The 23,576-nt window shown below is 49.3% G+C and overlaps 1 protein-coding gene across 1 annotated transcript in view; it reads right to left on the reverse strand.

Moving 5' to 3' along the window:
* The window catches only part of PDLIM1 (PDZ and LIM domain 1), a 32,162-nt gene extending 9,257 nt beyond the window's left edge, over positions 1-22,905 (reverse strand). The window contains exons 1-4 of the mRNA XM_079794131.1: positions 22,683-22,905; positions 9,786-9,937; positions 6,922-7,006; positions 2,556-2,755 (exon numbers count right to left, since the gene is read on the reverse strand). Coding sequence (XP_079650257.1) covers positions 2,556-2,755; positions 6,922-7,006; positions 9,786-9,937; positions 22,683-22,778 — 533 coding nt within the window. The 5' untranslated portion in view covers positions 22,779-22,905. The remainder of the gene's footprint in view (positions 1-2,555; positions 2,756-6,921; positions 7,007-9,785; positions 9,938-22,682) is intronic.
* Between the last annotated feature and the right edge of the window lie 671 nt (positions 22,906-23,576).

Below are 23,576 nucleotides of genomic sequence, written 5' to 3' on the forward strand. Positions count from 1 at the left end.
AGACTACACAGACTAAAGGGGGGGGCGGGGCGGTGAGCTAGCCTTGGGGCTTCTCAGAGGGAGAAAGCGAGGGGCGCCTTCCTTTGCTGGGGGCGCACAGGGGCGGCTCTAGCAATAGGCCGGTCGGTAAGCAGACACCCCACAGGCAGGCAGCACAGCCTGTCCGGCGATTTCTGGGCCCAGGGCTCCTGGATTCACCCTCAGAGTTCGGGATGGAGCAGGACTGGCCCCTCTGCTGAGGAAACCTGAAAGGAGACTTCGGATAAAGACTCAGAGGCCACGGCAGCCAGCAAGTCTTCGGCCGGAGGGGACAGGGGCCGGGGGAGAGGCTTGCACCGTGTCCAGACAGTCTCAGACGTAATTGTTTCAGACTGAGGGAGGGAGCCGGCGGGGAGCACGGGAGAGGAAGAAAGAAGACATTAACGAGGGAATAACGGCCAGAGCCATACTAAAAATACCTCCAGGCACATATTCCTCCCCGTGCATAGCAGCTCTTTCAATTAGGATGTGTCATTTCCTGGGTTAGTGACTCCAGAGCAGGGAACATTCCACTCGGGGACAGTGACAGAAGGTCACATTCTCAGCCTCCCCCAGCACCAAGGCCGCAGAGCACAGGAATCGTGGCCAGGGTGTTTCCACCGCTCAGCTCCCCCCGAGCTGCTGGAGAGAAAGCCGCCTTCAGTGTGTGTGTGCGTGGAAAGCCTGGGCGGCCCAGCATGCTCGCCGTCTCGGGTACCCCAAGAGCTCCCCCAGTCACCCCGAAGGACATCATCCTCTCAAGCCAGCAGGCACTGCAGGAATCAGAATCTGGGGAAGAAGCTTCAGTGGCCATTTGCCTTGGCTCCTGCAATGACTGCAGGGACAGCTTGTAACCCCACAGGCACAGAGCAAAGTCCCGCCTGCTGGACGCTAAGAAACCGGAAAGGAAATGGCAGTGCCTCCCGGCGCCGGGCCCGGGACACCTGCACGCAGTGGCTGCCCAATAGCACCTGGGTCTTCTTCAGAGAAGGGGAACGACGCGGACGACACGGCCAAGGAGCCCTCAGAGGCCCCACAACAGCCCTTTCCAAACATCGAAGTCGCCTGGAACCTCTTGTGCCTTAACCTCTCCTACCCGGCACTTGAGGCACTGGGCTGGCAATTTTTTTAAAAAAATATTTTATTGATTTTTTTACAGAGAGGAAGGGAGAGGGATAGAGAGTTAGAAAAATCAATGAGAGAGAAACATCGATGAGAGAGAAACATTGATCAGCTGCCTCTTGCACACCTCCTACTGGGGATGTGCCCGCAACCAAGGTACATGCCTTTGACTGGAATCGAACCTGGGACCCTTGAGTCTGCAGGCCGACGCTCTATCCACTGAGCCAAACCGGTTAGGGCTGGGCTGGCAATTTAATCATCCTGAGAGCTGGGCAGATTCTTATTAAAGGTGAATTGGGGAGACACTGAACAACAAAATGGGTTCAGTGCTAACACAGAATGAGGATTCCACTTGATCCTCAGAGATCAGACAAGTTTGGACCACACACATTTTCCAACAAATTTGATTGTCACCAACATTAACGGTCAGGAAATTTCAGATAAAAAGAGGCATTTAAACTTCGGTTTCAATGCAATTAATCAGCAAAAGTGAGGCTCCGAGGCCAGCATGTGGGGACTGCCTGAGCCAAAGAGTGGTTCCCCTCTGGATGGGGCGTGCACGGGCCAGCTGCCTCGGGCGCTCTGCTCCCGTGGGCACTCACAGCTCTGCCCTCGTGTCCTCATTGCCTCTGCCACCTTTGGGTATTTGACATGGCAACTGGCGACGTAGTCCACCGCCCTTTCACCCACAGCAAACTGGTCCCATCTCTTCCTCTCCATCCTCAAACCCAGCTCTTTGCCACGATCTGTGGTGTTCCCAGTGTTTGGATTCATCCTCAAAGAGTTTGGGATGGAGCAGACCCTGGGCCCCCTCTGCTGAACAGAGACAGAGAGGCAGCTGTGGCCAAATGGTCAGTGACAGGAGGGGACACACCTCCCCAGTCCTGAGCAAGACGATTCCTGAGACCGCTCCACGCTGCACCCCTGCCGCCCACCCCTGCCCCGGGCAAACCTTTGTGTCCTCACACGTTTACATCCTCACAGACTTCTCTTCTTTCTATCATGTCTACTGGCCACTCAGGGAAAAGGCAAACCAAAATGTGCCTCATGACGTAGTTTTTCCTTTGCTCCGATTGGATGGTGAACACGGCAGAAACCCCCACTGTAAATACTGAAGAATTTCTCAGGAAGAAGCAGCGGAGTTGCCAAGGAGGGAGTGTGGCCAGAGACATCAAGACCAGAACATGATCTCAGCAAATTATTGATTACTCTGCACCAGACACAATACTGGGCATTTTACAGGTGGTATTTCCTGAGGCAGGTGGTATTTCCTCCTTTACAGAGATGAGGAGAATGAAGGCAGAAAGAACTGTGCTGACGTAGACCTTTTTCTCCCTGGGCCAGCGGCTCAACCTGCCCGCACCTGCCTGCCCAGCCCGGGCCTGGCCTGGCGGAGAATTCAGGAGCCCACTCACCCTCGGCCGTTCGTCTCTGGCCCACTGGCTGCCGTCTTTGACTCCAAGGCGCTGTTGAAGCTGGAGATGTTTTCAGAGGAGTAGAGGCCGGAGGGGTTGTTGTACTGGTTCGTGATGACCCTGGGGGCAGAGCCGGAGGCAGGCGAGGCGGTGAAGGGCATGGCGCTCCGGTTGTGGGCGCTCCCTATGTGCAGGACCTCCTGCAGGCAGAGATCAGAGGAGAAATCAAGGACACCCTTCTCAATGGACAGTGCAGGCCGAGTGAAGGGAGACAGGTGTTCCAATGCGCTCCAAAGGCCCTGGTTCCACGCCAAACTTCAGCTGAGGGGCTCCAATGTACCCGCTAGAAATGGGCAACAACCAGGATTCCCACAAGCTGGGCACACGGACAGGTTCACAGGCCAGCCCCGCCGCCTGGTTCTCCCCTGAGGCCGGGGAAGCTCACCTCCTGCTGGGGAGCCCAGGGCAGGACACCCGGGTGCCCTGGAGCTGAACCACCACCCCTCCAGGGCACATTCCGGGGGGACTAAGGTACCAGGAGGACAAGCACAGGCAGTCACTGCTGGGTCAGTGCAAAGCAAGAGGTGGTAACAGGTGGAGACTAAGTTCCCAGGACAGAGAGGGTTAGGCAAACTAGGTAAGAGGGCTGTGGTGACACGGGGCAGCGATGGCCTGGGCACTCCCGCAGAAGGGGGCTGGAGCAACCCCAGAATCCGTGGTTTCTCGTGGGAGCAGGCCAGGGCCGCTGAGATGAAGGCTAGGGGCTACCTGTGGCGGGGCGGAGCCCAGGGGAGCCGCAGGAACAGACTCTGGTTCCTTCCGGGCCCGTTCCCCTCCTCCCGTCCCGTGAGAAAGCGCCCTCCACCCCGACGCTGGCTTGCCAGGAGTTATGGATAATTACTACAGCGACAACACCTCAGCGCTCTGTGCAAACAGCCTAACGTTTGAAAACTAACATGTCTTTTTTCTAAAAATCCCGGCTTTTCTGATGACTCCGTGAGCAGGGTGCTTTCTACCCAGGTCTGGGTCTCCCTGCCTCCCAGGCAACAGAATGCGCTGTGCGACCTACTCAAGTCAGCTGCGCCCTATTTTCTGGGTTCCCCAGAAATCTTCCTGAACCCTGGTCTCTTTCTTAACACCCAGGCCTAGAGCAGCTGCGCCCCCCGCCTCCCCGCAAGAGTTTCTGTCCTTTATTGCTCTTCCTTTTATTTTCTTCTCTTTTTTTGCTAAACCTTTAAAGTCTTTCACGCTTTCTTAGAAAACATTACGACGAAAAGTAGCACTGATTTAAAATAGAAGACAACACTATCCGACAGGTCGGAATCAGTGAGGTTTTAACGGTATAAATGATGCTGAGTTCGCTTTGTCCACACTGGACCGAAGCTAACTACACACAGAGGGTTCACAAAAGGGGAAATAAGTATAATTAGTTAAAAAAATAACATGAGCACAGATCAAAGAATGGTTAAGTAAATTGTACGGCACCACTCATCCAAGAAATAATATGCAGTCATTAACGGCAGCAGACGAGCAGACGGGAGCCGGGAGGCCCGGGACTGGGGCCCACGTCCGGGGCTGCGCACCTCCTCCCTCCTCCCAGCTTCTCCACTGCAACTCCGAGGAGCCACCCAGGATGCTGAGCACCAGGGAAGAGCCCTTACTGTTCTGTGTCGGCTCAGTGGCTTCCTGTTCAGCTTTGGGGCACGTTATTCCTCTTTCTCAGCCCACTGCTCATCTCTAAAATGAAGTAACAGAGCCTCTTTCACAAGGACTTGCTGTGAAATATTAGTGTGCCAGGCACGGTGCCTGGCACACAGAGACATGCAACCAGTGTCCCCCTCCACAGAAATACACCTTCCATTCGAACGGAAGTCGGCAGAAAATGCAGGTTGGGAATTCTGCTTTTCCCTTTATAGAGAATCTTCCAAGAACATATCTGTTTTGTACATAAAAGGCGTATCTGTAACCCCATGTGCATACTGGGCTTTCCAGAAGTCAGGCGGTTAATTCAGGGCCTGCCTTTTGGAAGGGATGATGTCATTGTTTGGGCTTTGTATTTATCAGTTGCCTAGGAAACTCAATAATGAGGAAATATAAAGTAGGTGTGTAAGTGCTCTGACCTCAGATAAGCTGGGGTGTTGGCTGGCTTTATATGAACTAACAGATCTTTTAACTATAGGTGAACTCTGCTCCTACTCACTCCTCTATTTTAGAAGGAATGGAAGTAGAGAATGAAAAAAAAAAAAAGAAAAGTGGCAAATTTTTCAGATGAAAAAAAATTACTAGAATCAAAAGAAAAATATACTCGTTAGAAGTTAAAGTATTTGAAAATTTTTTTAATTTGATGAGAACTACCTTCAAAGTATTTAACACAGCCCTGACTGGGTAGCTCATTTGGTTAGAGTGTCGTCCGGATACCCCAAGGCTGCGGGATCGATCCCCGGTCAGGGCACATACAAGAGGCAACCAATGAATGCATGGATAGGTGGAACAACAAACTGATGTCTCTCTCTCTCTCTCTCTCTCTCTCTCTCTCAAATATATAAATAAATATTTAAAAAATGAATACAGGTAACCAGATTCTATGTTTAAAATGAAAATTCAAGTACAATACATACCAAAATATAACTGAAATTTAAGTATTACTTTAAGTGAAAACTAGGATTTTAGCCAGACCAAATTAAAACAAAATCATTCCTTCTGTATTATAAAATGGATGAGATTTAACACGTGAAAGCATAGCATTTACAGTGAGTTTAAGGAAGTGGCTGGAACTCCCTGGGAGGAAGGAATTAACTGTGGCGTGTTTTCAATTAGTTTGCACAACTGCCAGTTCACAGACGGAGCCCATGTGATGAGCTGCCCGAACAGGAGCTGCCCGGAGTAGCCGGTTCATGTCCGTTTAGAAATCTCAGATGCAAAGTGATCCTTAATGTGACGCTTAGGACGCTTAAGTGTGATTTTTATTAAATTACATAATGGGGAAAATTTTGTGATTAGATTTCTGACATTTTAAATGGAAGCCGTTTGAGAAAATATCGCTTACAAGCAACCACTCCATTTACCCACGCGAATGCACCCAGGAGTTCAATTTCATACAAGTTCCCGTTTTATGTATGAAAGCTAGCTAGCTACGTTATCTTTTTTGATTATATTTCAATTCACCATAAAAATTAGCTCCCCAAATTTAGAAGAAAAATAAATTAAAGTTCAAATTTTCAATTGGGATTAAATCGATAACAATCACAAACTAGTCTAAAAGAGGTTTTTAAAAGCTGTTGTCAATTTATTTATGAACTTACTAATAATTCATTATTTATCCAACAGACACATACTTTGTGAAAAATAGTATGTCTAGTGTATGGAATTTTACACTGTCCTAAACTTTCTTCTTTAAGTTTTTCCCCCTTATTTAAAAAAGAATGCCCATTTACTGTAGCTTATTTACAAGATGTAATTAAGAAAGTAATAAATCACCTATACTCTAAATACTGAGAATTATTTATGAATATGGGATCCTAGGACAATCTACTTTCTTTTTTTAAATATGTTTTTATTCACTTTTTTTTTTTTTTTTTTTTTTTTAGAGAGAGAGAGGAAGGGAGAGGGAAAGAGAGAAATATCAATGATGAAAGAGAATCACTGATCGGCTGCTTCCTGCACGCCTCACACAGGGAATCGAGCCTGCAACCCAGGCATGTGCCCTGACCGGGAATCCAACCGTGACCTCCTGGTTCATAGGTCGATGCTCAACCACTGAGCCACGCCGGCTGGGTGAGACAGTCTACTTTCCCAGGAAATTCACGCTGTGCATGGACTCCCTACCAGTTTTCATTGTGAATGACCACTTCATTTTCGTAATTTTAAGGTCTCACTAGAAGTCCCACTGTAACAAAAAGGGAGACTTGCACCCTCAGGATCATGGAAATCAGACAGTGGGAAACCAGGAGAGAAGCAGAGCTCACTACTAACCTTCCCCTTAGCTCCTCTAGCGTCCAGGCCTCGAGACCCAAACGTACCTTCCTCCCCGGCATAATTCATTTGTCTCTGACGTCCATAATGAGTTGAGTCAGCTCCTTGCTTTTACGTGGTCCCGCCACCCCATTCTGCACAGGAAGGCTTCCCCCCGCTTCCCGTAACGCCTTCCTACCCCCAGCTTCCAGCCCGGGCCGGTGTCACAGCCTTGGGGTTTTCCAGCCCTTTCCTCCTGCAGTTCCCTTACGGGAAGAGCTGAACCAGAGCCAGGACCCAGCACGGACAGTGGAGGGCTCTCCCTGCCGTCTGATCGCCGGGCCTCCAAGGCAGGAAAAAACGGGCGTCGTCTTGCCGGGCCGGTGAGGAGTGGCAGTGGTGGACAAGTACTTACTTGCGGTTCGGAGGCTAAGTTCATCTTGTACGGGTGACGTTTCCCTTCCTCTGTCACGAGAGGAGACCAGACTTTATGCTCAGATCTGCAAGAGAGGGACAAAGCTGCTCTTTCGTGCGTGCTAAGTCAATAACACACGCCAAAAGCAGAATGGGAAGATGCCCCCTCCGGCCTGACGCCTAGGCTCTGAGCCAGCACCCTGCCACCCGCCTCCCCCTCCACTTAGCCACCAGGGTGATCTTTCGAAAGCACCGAGTCTGACTACGTCGTGTCTGATAGCTGCCCACGCTCAGCCCTGAGGGGCTTTCCAGCTGCTGGGACTTCGTGAGCCTCGACCTCCCTCACTACACTCTGTCTCGCGGACCCTCAGCCACACCGGCCGCCTCCCTGCTCCTGAGCATGCCTCCTGCTGCCCACCTCTGCTCAGAACAGAACGAGCATCTCCCTTCTCTCTCCCAGTGTTCTTGATCCAACCTGATAACCATCTTATTCCTGAAGCTTGTCTGGGCCCAATAAAAGCGATGCCTCCTTTATTGAGCTTGCAAAGGATTTCTCTGTACCAATTGCAATCTGTCTGGTCTCAGTTTTCATTAGTGTAGGTTTTTTTCTCTCTTATGGGGAGAGAATATTTTACTTACCTTTGTACTGTCAGAATGCCTAGTACAGTACAAGAAGTAAAATCTGTTCAGTTTGTTGGTAAATGGGTCAAAAATCAATTAAACTACCTCTCTATATAAAACCCTAACACGCAAATAGACCGAACGTCGCAACTACCGAACAACCGGTCGCTATGACATGCGCTGACTGCCAGGGGGCATGCACGGAACATGGTGGGCGTTGGCAGCAGGCGATAGAGTGCGGAATATGGAGGGCATCGGCCATGGTGGAATGGTGGAGCAGGTGAGCAGGGGCGCCAGACCAAGGTGGGGCGCCGGTCGCTGTCATGGGAACAAGCGCGTATGGTGGTTACTGAAAATTCTTTGCTCCCACGTGCGCCACGGTCCCGCCAGGCACTCACACCTGCTGCCGGTGACAGAGCCACCGCTCGCACCTGCTGCCAGCGCCCGGCGCTGTCCCAATCACTCGGCGCCATCAGTGGGTGCAAGCGGCGGCTGCCAGCCCTGATTGTCCGAGGGCTTCTCCACCTCCCCTGCTCCTGAGGGGCGATAGGGGCAGCAGCCACTGCTCGCACCCAGTGACAGTGCCAGCCCCGCTCACACCCACTGCTGGTGCCGGCCCCAATTGCTCCGTGCCATCGGCAGGTGCAAGTGAGGCTGGCACCGTCAGCGCATAGGAGTGGCAGCGGCGGGATGGGCCAGGCGAGGGCACGGAGAATGGGATGAGACCCGCTCCTGTGCCCACCACAGTCTTTCAGCCCACAGTTCCTTTCAAGGTGCACAAATTCGTGCACTGGGCCCCTGGTTAATGAAAAAGTGAGTGAATGTCAAACTAAGGCTTGAAGGAGAAGATGTGGACTGAGATAGAAACGGAAAAGAGAATGAGGGGGGTAAATGAACTTTTGTGGGGGTAGTCATAAAATGTGTACCTCCCATGAGGATAGGGCACTGACGTGTACATAATTTTAGCTATCCTGCCCCGCACTTGGTCCTCCCACCAGTCTTGTGGTGCAGGTAGAAGAAAGCCAAAAACCTATTCACCGATGAGAGCCTGAGCCAAGGGTTCGTGATGAAGAGCTAAGGTTAATGAGACCTTACAGAGCAGGTTACCGTAACAGATCAGAATGAAGAATGGGAACTTGATCCAAGAGGAAATAGGGAGCCATCAAGGTTGAATCAAATCGCTTCTGAAATCATGCTCTTTCCTTCCAAGACTCAACAAAAGAACGGGAATTCTACCCCAATCACCACTCCTGGGGCGCGCTCCCCACTCGGCAGCCTCTGAGAACAGTCAGCTCTCCTTTCTGGCCGTGTCCCTGAACGTACCCTCAGCACTTTGCCTGGCGGGTTGCTACCTTTCCCTGTCACTATAATCTCCTGGCGTAGTACCCACTGCTGGCGTGGTGTGGCAGGAGCCACGTCCTGAGCAGATTCTCAATGGTTTCCAGGAAGTTTTCATTTCATTATACTTGGCAATAGTTAACGATCTTACTTCCTCAAAGTGGTACTGGATCAAGTGAAAATGCAGAGCCCTAGCTGGTTTGGCTCAGTGGATAGAACGTCGGCCTTCGGACCAAAGGGTCCCAGGTTCGATTCCAGTCGAGGGCACGTACCTTGGCTGCGGGCTCCTCCCCAGCGCAGGCCCTGGTCTGGGCTCGTGCAGGAGGCAACCAATCGATATGTTCCTGTCACATGTGTCTTACCCTCTCTCTTCCATTCTCCCTAAAAATCAATGGAATAATACCCTCAGGTGAGGATTAACAACAACAACAAAAATGCAGAAAGACCCCACAATATAAGAAGCACTATGACAATTAAGAGGGGAAATAAGCAACTGAAATTCCAATTCCACAGACCTTTTTAATTATTATTTTTTAATTCTCACCCGAGGATATTTTTCCATTGATTTTTAGAAAGAGTGGAAGAGAAAGGGAAAGAGAGAAATATCGATGTGAGAGAAACACATTGATTGGCTGCCTCCTGCAAGAACCCCGACCAGGGCCGGAAGGAGCCTGCAACCGAGGTCCGTGCCCTCGACCGGAATCAAACCCAGGACCCTTCAGTCCGCAGGCCGATGCTCTATCCACTGAGCCAAACCGGCTAGGGCAATTCCACAGACCTTTTGACCTGCCTATGGATACATGGCACCGCGCTGGGGCGTAAGGGACTCTGAGATGGGAGAGACCGTCCTTGCCACAAGCAGCTTCCCGTGGATCCGAAAAGAACGGGTGTTTCCCCGAGCCTTACCTGGATACCGTGAGAGTCATGTTGTCTACACAGCCCTTGATTTTGTTCTGAGCTTCCAAGTGCGTCATGTTGCTGGTATTTTCCCCATCGATGGCTGTAATTATGTCTCCAATACATAAATTAGCTATCGCAGCCTTGCTTCCGGGAGTAACCTGGGAAAAGGGAAAGAGCTAGTTACTACTCGTCTCCAAGGCAACCACTGAGGAAGTTATCACCAGGCCAAGTATTCACGGATGTGGATCAAAGCATGTAAAAGGGACTAAAATCCTAAGTGTCGATAGTAACAAACCTTTATATTTATGGAATACATTATGGTTTACAAAGTCCTCTTCTACATACTATCTCATGGGGTCCTTACTACAACCTCGGGAGAAAGGACAAATACCAGTCCCCATTTTAGAGACCTGCCTGGGGTCTCCCAACTTGCATATTGCTATAAGGGTGGGGAAAAGTAGGTTGACAGCTGTGAGTACGAGAAACATAGTTTATTCTTATATTAGTATTTATTAATTATTATTTTCCGTATGAATAATTATAAACTTACTTTTGCCCCACCCTGTATTTACTACTAGTCAACCAACTAGTTTATTACAGAGCTAGGACTCAAACCCGGAAACCAGAGCTCTGAACCTTGCGGCTTCCTTAAAATAAATTGCCCATTACATTAAAAACACACACACTTAGAGAACATTATGTACAGTAACATCTGTGTCTATAAAAGCCTTAGGAATTAATGTTATTTATGCACGGAAACAAATTAGAACACTGAACACCAAGTTGTTCAGTTATATATTTCTGTAATGGTTCCAGTTTTTACGATGAGCTTGAATTACTTTTGTAATTAAAAAAGGCAATAGCCCTAGCTGGTTTGGTTCAGTGGATAGAGCGCTGGCCTGCAGAATGAAGGGTCCTGAGTTGGATTCCAGTCTAGAGCACATACCTCGGTTGCAGGCTCGATCCCCGACTGGGGTCAGGGCATGTGCGGGAGGCAACCAATCGATGTGTCTCTCTCACATCGATTCTCTCCGTCTCTCCTCCCTTCCACTCTCTCTAAAAACCAATGAAAAAATATCCTCAGGTGTGGATTAACAACAACAAAAAGGCAATAAGAGTATTTTTAAATCTGTAGAGTGGGTTTAGTATTTACACTGGCTCATTCCCTCCCACCCAAGAAGCTGGCTATGATTAGGGTCATTTTCTATAGGGGGCTGGTTTACTGCAGGACAATGCTTCTGAGCCAATGGTTCCAAATTATCGGGCCCCCAATGCTTGGGGGAGCGAATCAATTACTGCAACGGGTCATCAAAACCCACCTGCCTACTGACTATTCCATGTGAACTGAACAAATATCGTGCCTCACACACAGATGTCCAACTATTATTCAAATAAACACACATGCTGTAGTGTGGCAAATGAAATACAAACTCAGTGTGAAGCAGTATTAACCTCGGCGTAATTTCTTGTTATTAGGCTCCATACTAAAATTGTTACTACCATGCCAGTGTCATTCCATGACTGTGACATAAAAGGCTTCCCTTAAGCCCTGGCCGGGGTGGCTCAGTTGGTTGTATGTTGTCCTGTACACCAAAAGGTTGACAGTTTGATTCCCAGTCAAGGGCACATGCCTGGGTTCGGGGCTTGATCCCTGGTAGGGGGCATGCAGGAGGCAGCTGATGGATGTTTTGTTCTCCCTCTCCCATCCTCTCTTTCTAAAAATAAATAAAAATATATTTTAAAAAAAATACTTTTCTTCATGAGAATTCCAAGTCCCTCAGCAGCAGAGTGATGCAACACACGCAGACTCCCAGCGACCACAGGCTGTGGCCCCCCCTTGGAGAGGGCCCTGGACACCTGGGAGCCAACTGCCGAAGATCTTGTGACGCGTGCGCCTCTGTAAGGCTGAACCAGGGGTAAGAGGCCCTCCCAGGCACCACAGCAAGACACAAGGCTCAAGCCCTAAGCCCCCGCATCTGATGTGGTTTCAGCAGCCAGTTTCCAACTTCACCTCAATGACAAGGCCGGCACCTCCGAGGTGGCTGGTGTGCTGTATGGTCCATCTCCTCATTAGCACCCGACCCCGTAAAATGAAGAGGGGATGACTGGATCCTTGAGGTCCCTTCTGGCTTAAGACAGGCTCTGCCTTTACCAGGCAAAACTCTCCTGGAATGCAGCAGGACGTGGAAACCAGGGCAGAGATCTTGACCTCCTAAACTTCCTTTCTGGCTTTCCCATCGTCCATCTACCAGCGAGCCAAGGTCAGACCTTTTCTCCCCCAGCCACTGGGAAGAGACATGCGCACTACAGACAAGCCTGGCTGCTTTCCTTCAGCCAGCATGGGGGAACTGGCCTCTGAGTCAGCAGCACAGGCGGTGAAGACGGATTCCTCTCCGGAGGAGACTGATCTGACATCACTTCATGTATAGCTCCGTTTTTTTCTCAAGAACAGTACACCCCTTGTTTAAAAAATGGCCCTGGGCATCACTTCATTCGGGATTAGCAATGCTTCTAGATTGGCAAACTCTACCTCCAGAGGAAGGAGCCTGATCAAACTCATGTCTATGACCAAATCTTAATGGGGCTAAAGATAAAATCCAAAATCATCAGCCAGGTGCCTAACGACCATGCCTCCCTCCTAACCTACTTCATGCCATTCCCCCACTAAACTCCTACAGCTACCGGGGTTCCTTGTTTCTTTCCCACTGCGGGACCTTAGCACCTGCTGTGGCCTCTGTCCAATGAACGTCTCACCCTTCAGGCCTCAGCTTCAAGAACCCTGTCTCAGAAGCCTTCCCTCGCCTCCAATCTAAGTTATATCCCCCATCATCCTTCTTCATCGAGGCACTTGTCACACTAGGTTTGTCCATCTGTTTTGTGGGTTAATTTACTTAATGTCTGAGGACCTACTAAACCGGAAGGTGTGTGAGGGCAGATTTTGTCTGCCTTTGGCGCTGTGGTATCCCCAGTGCCCAGCACCATGCCTAGCACATAGTAGGCACTCAATAAACAGTTGTCCAATGAATGATGGAATCTAGAAGATCTAGTGTTATTAAATATGCATTCATGCTACTTAATTTTATCCTTTAAAAATGTGACTATTTTAAAAAAGGGATCAAATAATCATTTCCCTCGGCATAGCTACCCTGGAACGTGACCACTCACAAAACTAAAATGATGGGAGTGGGAGAAAAAGTTTGAAAAGATGAAAAAGGAAGTTTCCCTTGATTTTATGTATTTTCAAGTATTTCTCTTGAGATACTCAGCGGCTAAGAGCTCTGGAATTTCCAGCATTTGGTTCAAACTGTCCTGTGGGAGAGGCATTTCTGCTAAGAACATCCCACAGGTCCAGGACAAGCTAGAACCAGTCTCAAGAGCCCTGAGCCTGAGTAATCAAGGCCTGGCCATCTATCTTTCCATCTACTTTTTTTTTTAAAAGCCAAACCGATGGGAAGCTAAAGGAAATCTCAGAGTGTTACAAGACAACATCATCAGATGGGACTTGGATGAAATTACACATAAACCGATTAAATTCATTCTTTTATGAGCTGTTGTGTTTTTTTAATGACTTAAACAAATTACAGATTTGCCTTCACCCAGCCAGTTGAGCATTGACCTATGAACCAGGAGGTTACAGTTTGATTCCAGATCAGGGCACATGCCCAGATTGCTGGCTCCATCCCAAGTGGGCGCATGCAGGAGGCAGCCAATTAGTGATCCTCTCTCATCATTGATGTTTCTATCTCCCTCTCCCTTCCTCTCTGAAATCAATAAAAATATATTTTAAAAATAAAAAATATGTATATTTGCCTTCTACAAAGCCCTTTCACACCCAATCTCCTCTTTGAGATTTTAATAATGACCTCACCACCAACATATAACAATGACAGATGAGGAAACTGACTCACAGAAGCTGTGACTGACTCAAGTTCACACAGCTAACGGCTTGAGCCTGAACTTGACACCAGACTCCCTTTCTGCTTTACCACAAAGCCACAAGCAGATGCTTCAAGCCCAAAGCGAAAGAGAAATCCAGAATTAAAGAGACTCATCACATTCTACAAAAGGTACTGGAGTGTCAGAGATCCCGCTGCTGCCTGGGTGCCTCCTGTCAGCTCAATTGCTCTGTACTGAGCTGGAGCCCGGCAACCTCATCCCTTATAAAATATACAAATCAGAACACAGACTGAAAGGGCCTCAGGGAGACCTATCTCCAACACCAGTTAGTTCCCATCTTGACTGGTGGACTCCAATCCTGACTACACTCTCTATTCTTCATAATCATCCGTTTTGGTCAAGGGTTAACTTACCAATCCTCGTGATAAGATCAGGTGGGACTATTACTGCATCATTACAGATGAGGAAAGGGAGGGACAGGGGTTAAGTGGCTTTCCTGAGGTTATGAGCTGGTGAGTGGCAGGCTGTGGGCTCCAGAGTCCATTCACTTAACCCAGCATGCCACAATGTCCTTTCCAATTTCCTCCTGACCATCAAGCACCATCGGAATCAGCTCATGATGGAGTCAGCTTCAATTTCTAAAATGGAAATCCTCCTCTCCTCCAAAGAAACAGACCCATTAATCGAATGGACATCCTCAAAACCCCTCTTCCAGCTTTCTTCCCCAGAGACCATACAACTCAATCACACAACTCCTGCTGCCTAAGAATGGGTGCTAGGCACAATCATTTCCACTAATGGCCAACCTGCTCTTTTCCGCAGAATCCGCTCATGCCTTCTTCGCTCCTGTCCCGCCCGCAGACGTCTGCTCAGAGGCAGGGTGCACACCCACCCTGCACTGCAAGCTCCTCCTTGCATCTTTAAAGCCTGTGGATGCTAACAGACTCCTGAGCACACAGAAGGTTGTGAAGAGTTCAATTTCACTTCTAAATGGTGCAGACTAGAACTCTGATATAGCTCTCTTGCTTCCTTCAATTTACATCTAAATACTTACATACTGCTATTAGGTAGAACTGCATTCATACCCACCCCGGCCATGACCAATGAAGAGGTAACCTTCCTCTGTGATAATGGCATGTTTCCACTTTATCCTTCCTCTCTCACTCATTCACTCACTCATTCATTCATTCACTCATCAGACAGTCATTCCTGAAGTACATTCTGAAAGACAGTGTAGCTTGTTGATTAAGATGTGGCTTCTGAAGTCAGATGGCCAGGGTGCAAGTCCTGTCTCTGCCACTTATAAACTAAGTGTCCCTGGGCGGGATATTTCACCTTTGCGTGCCTCACTCTTCTCATCTCTGAAATGGGATGGTAGCAGTCCTGACATCAGAAGGCTGTTGTGAGGATCACATGAGATGATTCAGGCAGAGCATACTGTCAAACGCTAAAAACGTGAGCTATTATTTGTAGATTCCGGTATCCACACAGGCACTGGAATCCAGATGGAGAAGGATCAATCACAACCTCCTAAGAAAGACAGGCATGGACAACAGCGGATGAGAGCGGTGCTAGAAGCAAGCAAAGAGGCAGTGGGAACCTAAGGGTGGAATCAGGGAAGACTCCCTGGAGGAGATGTTGCTTAAAACTGTGCAAAGACACTGCAGGAGACAGGAAAACGCACACCAAGTTATAGGAACAGCATGTGGACTGGCATGGATGAAACACAGGACCGGAAGGGAGAGGAAGGGGATGAGGCTGGACATGTAAGAAGATCAGACTGCAAGAGCCCTGTTATTTTCCTTCGAACCAGATTGTACTTTATCTGGGAGACAATGGAGAACAACAAAGGAATCTAAACATAGCATTTGACGCAACTGCCCGGTTGCTGCCAAGAAACAGCCACCAAGCCTTAGTTTTGCCGAGATTAAGGTGGCTGAATGACAACTCTCTCCTGATGGCAGTTCAAAGAAACAGGCCCATTCAGGGTCACCCAGGCAGCCTCCAGGGCAACCACTGGGAGGCTGGCTTCCCCAGTGACCCTTGCAGAAGTCTGTCCCATTAAAAGGGCGTGTTGCATTGACAGCTAGATGGGGTTCCTTTTACTCCCCAGGCTCAACATTGAAAGCTGGAGGCCCATGAAATGAATCCAGCCTGCAATCTTGTTTTATTTTTTTTAACTTAAATTACTTGCTAATAATTACATGGCAGTAAATTTCATACAAAACCCCTAGATTCTCAGCTTCTTGTGAAAAATCAGAAAACCTAGGCATTCTGGACCTATCTTCCCGATGGCAACCCTCAGCACCAGCTACAGGGCTTGTACCCTCTAGATGGGGCATAAGCTCTCCATTCAGCCACAGCCCACCCCCCACACTCGCACGCTCTATTGCCCTCAACACAGAAACTTCGTACCAGTTGCCAATTATCATCATTCTTGGAGCTATTAATTTCATTTTCTTACTCCCTCATCCCTGAGTCAAAACTTATTTATGTTACCTCCTGACCCCTTCATGCAAATGTGTTTGTAACCAACCCCTGGCCTAGTTAAAAAGTTATGTAAAGCTGTCCTGGCTGGATGGCTCAGTTGGTCAGAGCATCATCCCGTACACCAAAAGGTCACAGGTTCAATTCCCGGTCAGGGCACATACCTAGGTTGCAGGTTCAATCCCCAGTTGGGGTACGTAAGGGAGGCAACCAATCAATGGTCATCTCTGTCTCCTTCCTTCTGCTCTCTCTCAAATCAATAAAAACATATCCTCAGGTGAGGATTGGCAAAAAAAGAAAGTTATGTAAAACAAAATTATATGTAGAAACATTTTATGACTAAGATTATAAGATGCCCTGGTTCGCACAGGACAGTAACCAACTTTCCCATCTTGATTATCAAAAGCACTTGCATTTCATTCTAAACAGTGTTCCAGTCCAGATGACAAACTGCACTGCTGTCCTTCTGGTAGAAATGGGGATTTTAACCAGATGTTTGTCAAACAGTTTGCACAGTTCGGATGCAGAACCCCCCACCCCAGGGGAGAAATGGTCTCTATTCAGAAGAGTCTCCGACTTTTACCTGTGGACAGAATATCGGCCCATTTCCTGAATATTCACAGAACATTGTTAACCTTGACCCTTGCATTTGACCCAACTCACCAATAAGTCAGGAAAACTAGTATTTGCAAGGATGAGGCAATGGTTCCTAAACAAGTTAGTCATCAGATCTCCTAGGGGTTATAAAAAATACATAGATCTCCACACCCCACCTTAGATCTACTGAAGGTCTACACAGTGAGACCATAATCTTTTTTTTAAAAAAGCTTCCCAGGAAATTCTGGTGTTTACCAGGTTTGGAAACATCAAGGGGGATGTTGACTATCCTTTCCCAGAAGTTCTCTTCCTGAATGATGTTAACTCATCAAGGTAAACAAAAAAATACTTAGACCTACATCTCAGCTCCTCCAAAAACAACTGTAAGGGCTTACACTCCCGTTAAAGTGCACAGAAGGCCCTTGAGAGAAACGTCCATTAGAAAAGTATTTCTCTACCTCTTACCAAAGGAGTGTTTTTTTTTTATAAAATACAGTCCCTATAATGTTGGTCAACATCCTTGAAGCTCTTTGCAAACGGAGTATTGTAGAAGTAATTTCATTCCAGATGTGTCAATAACTCAACCTGGTTCCTGTTTTGCCTTGGCCAGAAAACTCACAGCTAAACATAGTACACAATTTCAGAAACCACCTGATTTAAAGGTCCGGACCCATCTCTCTTTTGTTCTATGTTCATAAATCCTATTATGTGTGTTATGTTTTAAATACTCTAAATACGTGTTTGGTGTTGTAAATCAATTTAAATCCTCTTTACAAGTAGGTGAGATCGCCTAAATGAAGATCGTATTATATGGAACGAGACTAGAATAATGAAATTTGGGATTCAAGTTGAATCTCAGTGTCATAGGCCTTTAAGAACCACCAATGGCTGGGGCAAAGTGAAACTGTATGATTTTATGTAGGTTGGCCTGAAAACCCCAAGAACGTGTCAAAATGTTCTTGATTACTCTATGACCATTTTCTCAAGGCAATGTGGCAATCAAGTGGGGTTCAGGTACATTAGAGGATTTGTGCCTTAATCAAGCTTCATTTCATGCTCAGTGCAAACGGAAGCTCTTAACACTAAGCGTGGCAGTTCAAAGAGACTTTCTGCTCTCAGTCTGAAAGAACAACCATCATTTCTTAGGTAGGAATATAATTAAAAAGCAGTTAGCAAAACAGAATACCTTAATGTATCAAGAAGCCACTGAGTCTCTCAAAAGTCTCCAAACAAGCCGCCAGGAGCCCCGTGTGCAATAACCACCACCCCTAACCTAAGTCCTAGCCAATCCCCCAGGCTATGGGGACCTGACCTTCCTCTCTGTGAAAGGCCAACGCCAGCTTTCTTCTCCTCCGTGGAGCAACGCAAGGCACAGCCTAAGGAATGAGCACGGCTTGGAAGCCAGGACAAGCCTGGTCCCAGCACAAAAGCAATTCCTTGGTGCTTTTCCCAGTCCTGAGCAGCAGGACAGTGTGACCTCAGTGGTTAGCTGGTCCTCTCCTCTCAGTAACCTGCCAGGCTGCAATACCTTAAAGCCATTCTCCTTCCCTCTCTCCTCCTCAAAGACAAAGCAGCCCCTTTGATATCCGCAAAGGGGGGGAGGGGGCCTCTGGTTCGGGGTCATGACATGGCTTGGTAAATTTCAGGCCAGGAGGCTCACGCATTCACTCACATGCTATTCCCTTTGATCAATCCTCTTCCCCCTACCTCCTTAGATCAGCTGTGACCAGCTGGAGTAGCTAATATTTCTCAGGTAATGGGTTTCACAGAATGAGGGAGTACAGAGCAAGGGCCATTAACGCCTAATGAGCCTTCATGGACATTTCTTGGTTTTCATAATCTGACAGATGAGCCCTGACCTTTATGACATGATGTAAACCTACGTGAGTCTGGATATAACACTCTTGAAAAATCAGAAAAGACCCTCTGGCTACAGCGTACCTATTACTAAGCATCCCTTAGTTATATTGAGCAATTCGCCACAAAACCACAGGCTCTGAGCAAAGGCGGCCCCAGGACTCAAGAGGAAAATGAGCAGCTCCTCCCACAACAGCACCCCAATCTCTGGCCCCGCCCCTTCCTGTCTTTTGTCAGTTGCTGGGAGAGAAAAACAGTCAACATACACCCAGCAGCAATGTGGACCTGGGTGTGGATTCTCTGAAATCTTCCCTTGAAAGCAACTGGAGGAAATGAGAAATTGACATAGAGCCCAGCTGCCTGGCTCAGTGGTTGAGCATTGACCTGTGAACCAGGAGGTCACCGTTGGATTCCGGTCGGGGTTGGGGGCTCCATCCCCAGTGTGGGGCCAGAAGGAGGCAGCCGATCAATGACTCTCCCTCTCCCTTCCTCTCTGAAATCAATAAAAATGTATGTGTTTTTTTAAAAGAGGAAATTGACACAGAATAACAAAAACTCAAGGGGACAGACAACTGTAGATGTGGAGCAGAAAAAAACCCTCAGGGGACAGTGGCCAATGTGTGCATCCATCCTCAGGGAGTCCAAAGTAGAAGTTAATTAAGAAACTGGGAAAGGAAGAAAGCTAATTTATGTCCATTTAAAGTTGAAAAGCTGGACTGAAATGTTAAGTCATCACAATAACATAGATGAAAACATGGAGGAGCAAACGTTAGCTACACACACAATGTATTCTGCATGATTCTGCTCAGAAACAGGGAAAATTAAGCTATGGTGTTCAGGAGGCAAATTTGGGTGGTGAAACCATAAAGAAAAGCAAGGTGATAAGCATAAGTCATGATAGGGTTATGGGTAGTGAGCTTCCGGGGCGCTGGCAATGTTCTATTTCTTGACCTGGGTGGTGGTGATTATACAGGTATTATTTACTTTATAATCATTTGCTATGCAATTATATTTTATGACTTTATTTCACAAAAAATAAATTAAAAAAAAAACACAACAAGCCCTAGCCCGTTTGGTTCAGTGGATAGAGCAGTGGTCGGCAAACTGCGGCTCGCAAGCCACATGCGGTTCTTTGGCCCCTTGAGTGTGGCTCTTCCACAAAATACCACGGCCTGGGTGAGTCTATTTTGAAGAAGTGGCGTTAGAAGAAGTTTAAAAAATTTGGCTCTCAAAAGAAATGTCAATCGTTGTACTGTTGATATTTGGCTCTGTTGACTAATGAGTTGGCCGACCACTGGGATAGAGCATTCCCTGCAGACTGAAGGGTCCCAGGTTCAACTCTGGTCAAGGGCACATGCCTGGGTTTCAGGCTTGATCCCCAGTAGGGGGGCGTGCAGGAGGCAGCCGAGCAATGATTCTCATCATGGATGTTTCTCTTTCTCCCTCTCCCTTCCTCTCTAAAATCAATAAAAATATATATATATATATATGTAAAAAACAATTTCAAGTACATGGATCCAGAAGCTTTAGCAATTTAACAAAAGACTAGAGCCAATACCAGAATAATCCATGCAAGAGAAAGCAAACCCAACTAACTAAAAGGCACTCCTCTCCAGGCCTAATTTTATGGTTTGCTTTGGTGTGGAGACTCAAAGTCTACATATCCAAACCCACACTAGCAAACTCGATCTGCCCAGGATGATAACTGTAACACACCTACCAACCAGGAGGTGTGTACCTCTCCAGCTCAGTGCTCACGCCTCCTCACTGTTGTTCAGTTTACAGAGCACTCTCGCATACCGTACCTCACAGCCAGTGGCCGGGGTTATCTCCACTGCGGTTAGGGAGGCAGCCTCCACAACAGAAGGCTCACCCCAGGTTCGGCTGAGGAAGCAGCAGAAACCAGGCCAACGCCAGATCTCAGGCGGCCACTTTCCCATTCCCAGGAGCAGGCCCCCATTTTCCCATTTGGAAATAAATGAGATGAAGAAGTAAGTCACTGTCAGCATGAGAATGTCACCTCCTCTGAGTCACTTTTCGCTTTTCAATTCAAGCACCTGCCAAGGTAAAGATTAGCTTCCTTCACTAGACCATGGACACCTTGAGAACAGAGTTGTATCCTCTCATTTCTGAGACCCCCCAGGGCTTTGCGGTTTCTGGAACGTGCTGATTAAACATGTGATAATCAATAAATGAATTCATTAATACGTGAAAGTACAAACTAATGAATTTACAGTGTTGCTTTCCAACCCATACTTTGTCAGACCTACACAGTGCCGCCTCCGTTAACTTTTGAAAGCAGTTAAAATGCCAGGCAAGTAACTGCCCTTTTAACAGATTGCCAATAGATCTTCCACTTCTTTAAAAAAAAAAAAGGTTGCATGTCATATACAAATTCAGAAGTGGAGAGGGCTGACAGGTTAATTATAGACACAAAGAGTGGGGACAAATGGACTATGAGGTAAGCGAGTCTAAATGTGCCTTCCCTGGGCGGGCACTTATTAATAAGCCTGAAAAGATTTACTGGGTGTGGCCAGGTTCAGCTCTGTGCCAGGCTTGGGGGTGGGGGTCCAGATAAGGAGAAGGCACAGTTTCTGCACTTGAGGAATTTGGGGAGCCGGCCTGTACCTGCCCTAACAATCAAAGAGGTCCCTGCAGGGCAGCAGGTGGGGGACAGGGGGAAGATAGGGCCTAAGAACTCTTGACACCTGCCGTTTTCTGGGAGGTGGGGGGCGGAGGGGGATCAGAGAAAACCTCCTCAGTCCCACAGCCCCACCTGAAAGGAAGTGTGGGCAGAGAAGCCAAGAGGAGGCTCCTAATTCTTTTCCTCCTGCACCTCCCACGGTATTCCTTCAGCTGCTGGTGGCAGGGTCTTCAGTCAAAAGGACCCATAGGGATCTTCCCCTTCTCTCTCCATTCTCACTCCCCTCCAAGAAAAAAGAGCTCATCTGGTAGCTGAAGAGGCAAGTTTAGGGTCAGCTTTAGCAGGTGGGCCCAAGAATGGAACGTGAGACCTGAAGGCAAGGCCAGGACACCAGGCAGTGCTTTTTGCTCCTTTTCTTCATTTGGTCCACAAATGGGGATTGGCCGCCTTGTAGGAGCAGGCAGTGAATGTGATGACTCTCAGTGGGACCCCAGCCTTGCCTGCAGCCCAGGCTCATGACCAGAGCCTGGGCCTCAACACTGAGGCTGGGTCTCCCGCGGTTTCTGCCTCATTTGAGGGTGCCGGGTCCGGAGGTTTCTGACGGAACCTGGGCCCTTCCAAAGAGATGAGGCCCTTGTAAGAATTTAATTATTCCTCTGATTCAAGTATTCCCGGGGTTTCGAAAAGTGCTGATGGGCTGATAATCCGGGAATGCCAGAAAGAAATATGATCACGGCCACTCCCGCAGGGGGAGGAGAATGTCCAAAAAGGTTTATTGCGGGCGGGGGGGGGGGGGGGGGGTTGTTTCCAAAATTCCACCTTTTTCCCAAAAGGCATTAGGGAGGTGAGACCTGGCCATGGATCGGGTTCAAAGAGTGAGAAACGAGTCGTTTGGGAGGTGTTTAAAGTTCATCTCACTGGCCCCAGTAAACTTCCCCCCCCCCACCCCACCTCACTGTACAGATGGTCCGGGCGTTTCCAAAGGACCTTCCGCCACTCTGAGCCTTTGAAGAACCGCAAGGTGTTAGCCCCCAGTGTGCGGGGTCTGCGGGGACCCTGATCCTCTCGCCGCTGGACAAAGCGCGTCCACACGCCTGCACGCGCTCCCGGGGCGAAGGCACGAAAAGTGCCTTGTTCTTTCTCACGGACACGGGAACGGCGCGCAGGCAGGCGGCCGCCCGGCTCTCCCCGGAGCGCAGCGTCTGGGAAGGGGCGACGGGCCCGAGGCGCGCGGGAAGCGCTCCATGCGCGGTGCTCCCGGCGCACCTGGCTGCGCCCGCAGCCCCAGCTCCGTCCCCGGCTCCCGAAACGGCCGTCTCCGACTGCGCCCACGGGGCCCCGGCCTCCCAGGTTCCCCCCGGGTCACGCCGCTCCCCAGCCGCGGCGCACCCGGCTCCCCGCGCGCCCCAGGCTGCTCTTACCCGGGAAATGGCGAGAGGCTGCTCGAAGTCCTTGCCCCCCACGAGGCGGAAGCCCCATGGCCCCGGGCCCTGGAGAACTATTTGCTCGGTGGTCATGGCACCGCGAAGGCGAGCGGCGACCCGCGAAGACAGACGCGGCAGGACGCGGCGGGCGCGCTGGGCTCCCCGGCAGCTCTCCGAGTGCGCGCGCCGCGGGCCGGGAGCGCGGGGCGGGCGGGGCGGGCGGGGGGGGCGGGGGCGGCTCCGCCCAGGCAGTGAGGCCGCCCGCCCCGCGCGTCCTCCCCGCCCAGTGTCCCGCCGAGGGTTAGGGACTCGGTCCGAGAAAGAGCCTGGGGTCGGGTCTTGGGGCCACCCCAGCACCGCCGAGGGCGCTCGGTGAGAAGCGAGCAGGTTCCGACAGACCCGGGCTGGGCGCTTTGGAAAACGATAAGAAGTGCTGTGCGCAGTCCGCCCTCTGAGAGCGGCCCCAGCTTCACCTGTGCCTTTTGTAGACGGTAATGACGTGTAAACGGTGCAATCGAATGATCTCTGGAATCTACGGGGCAGACAGGGCCCCTGGCCCCATTTTACCGCCGGGGTGACAGGGTCGGCCTGAGGTTCAAAGACTGGCCCGAGGCTGCCCAGCTGGCGCGCCCCTAGCGAGGGAAGCCCGTCGGGGTGCGTTTATAATGCCAAGGAGACCGTCGCACGGTGTTGTCTGGTATTTGGAATCCAGAACCTTCCTAGGGAACTTCCTCCAGGCTGGAGTTCGCTGTAGGTTCAGACCTTAACAGCTCAGGCCTCCTGGCGGGGCGGGCCCAGAGCTAGCTAATAAGAGGAAAGGGCACGGGGTTGCGTAGGAAGCCTGGTTCCCAGCCTGCCACCAGCCTCCCGCCGGCCTCCTGCTTTCTCCGG

The sequence above is a fragment of the Cnephaeus nilssonii genome, assembly GCF_951640355.1.
Source record: "Cnephaeus nilssonii genome assembly, chromosome: 16".
Taxonomy (NCBI): Eukaryota; Metazoa; Chordata; class Mammalia; order Chiroptera; family Vespertilionidae; genus Cnephaeus; species Cnephaeus nilssonii.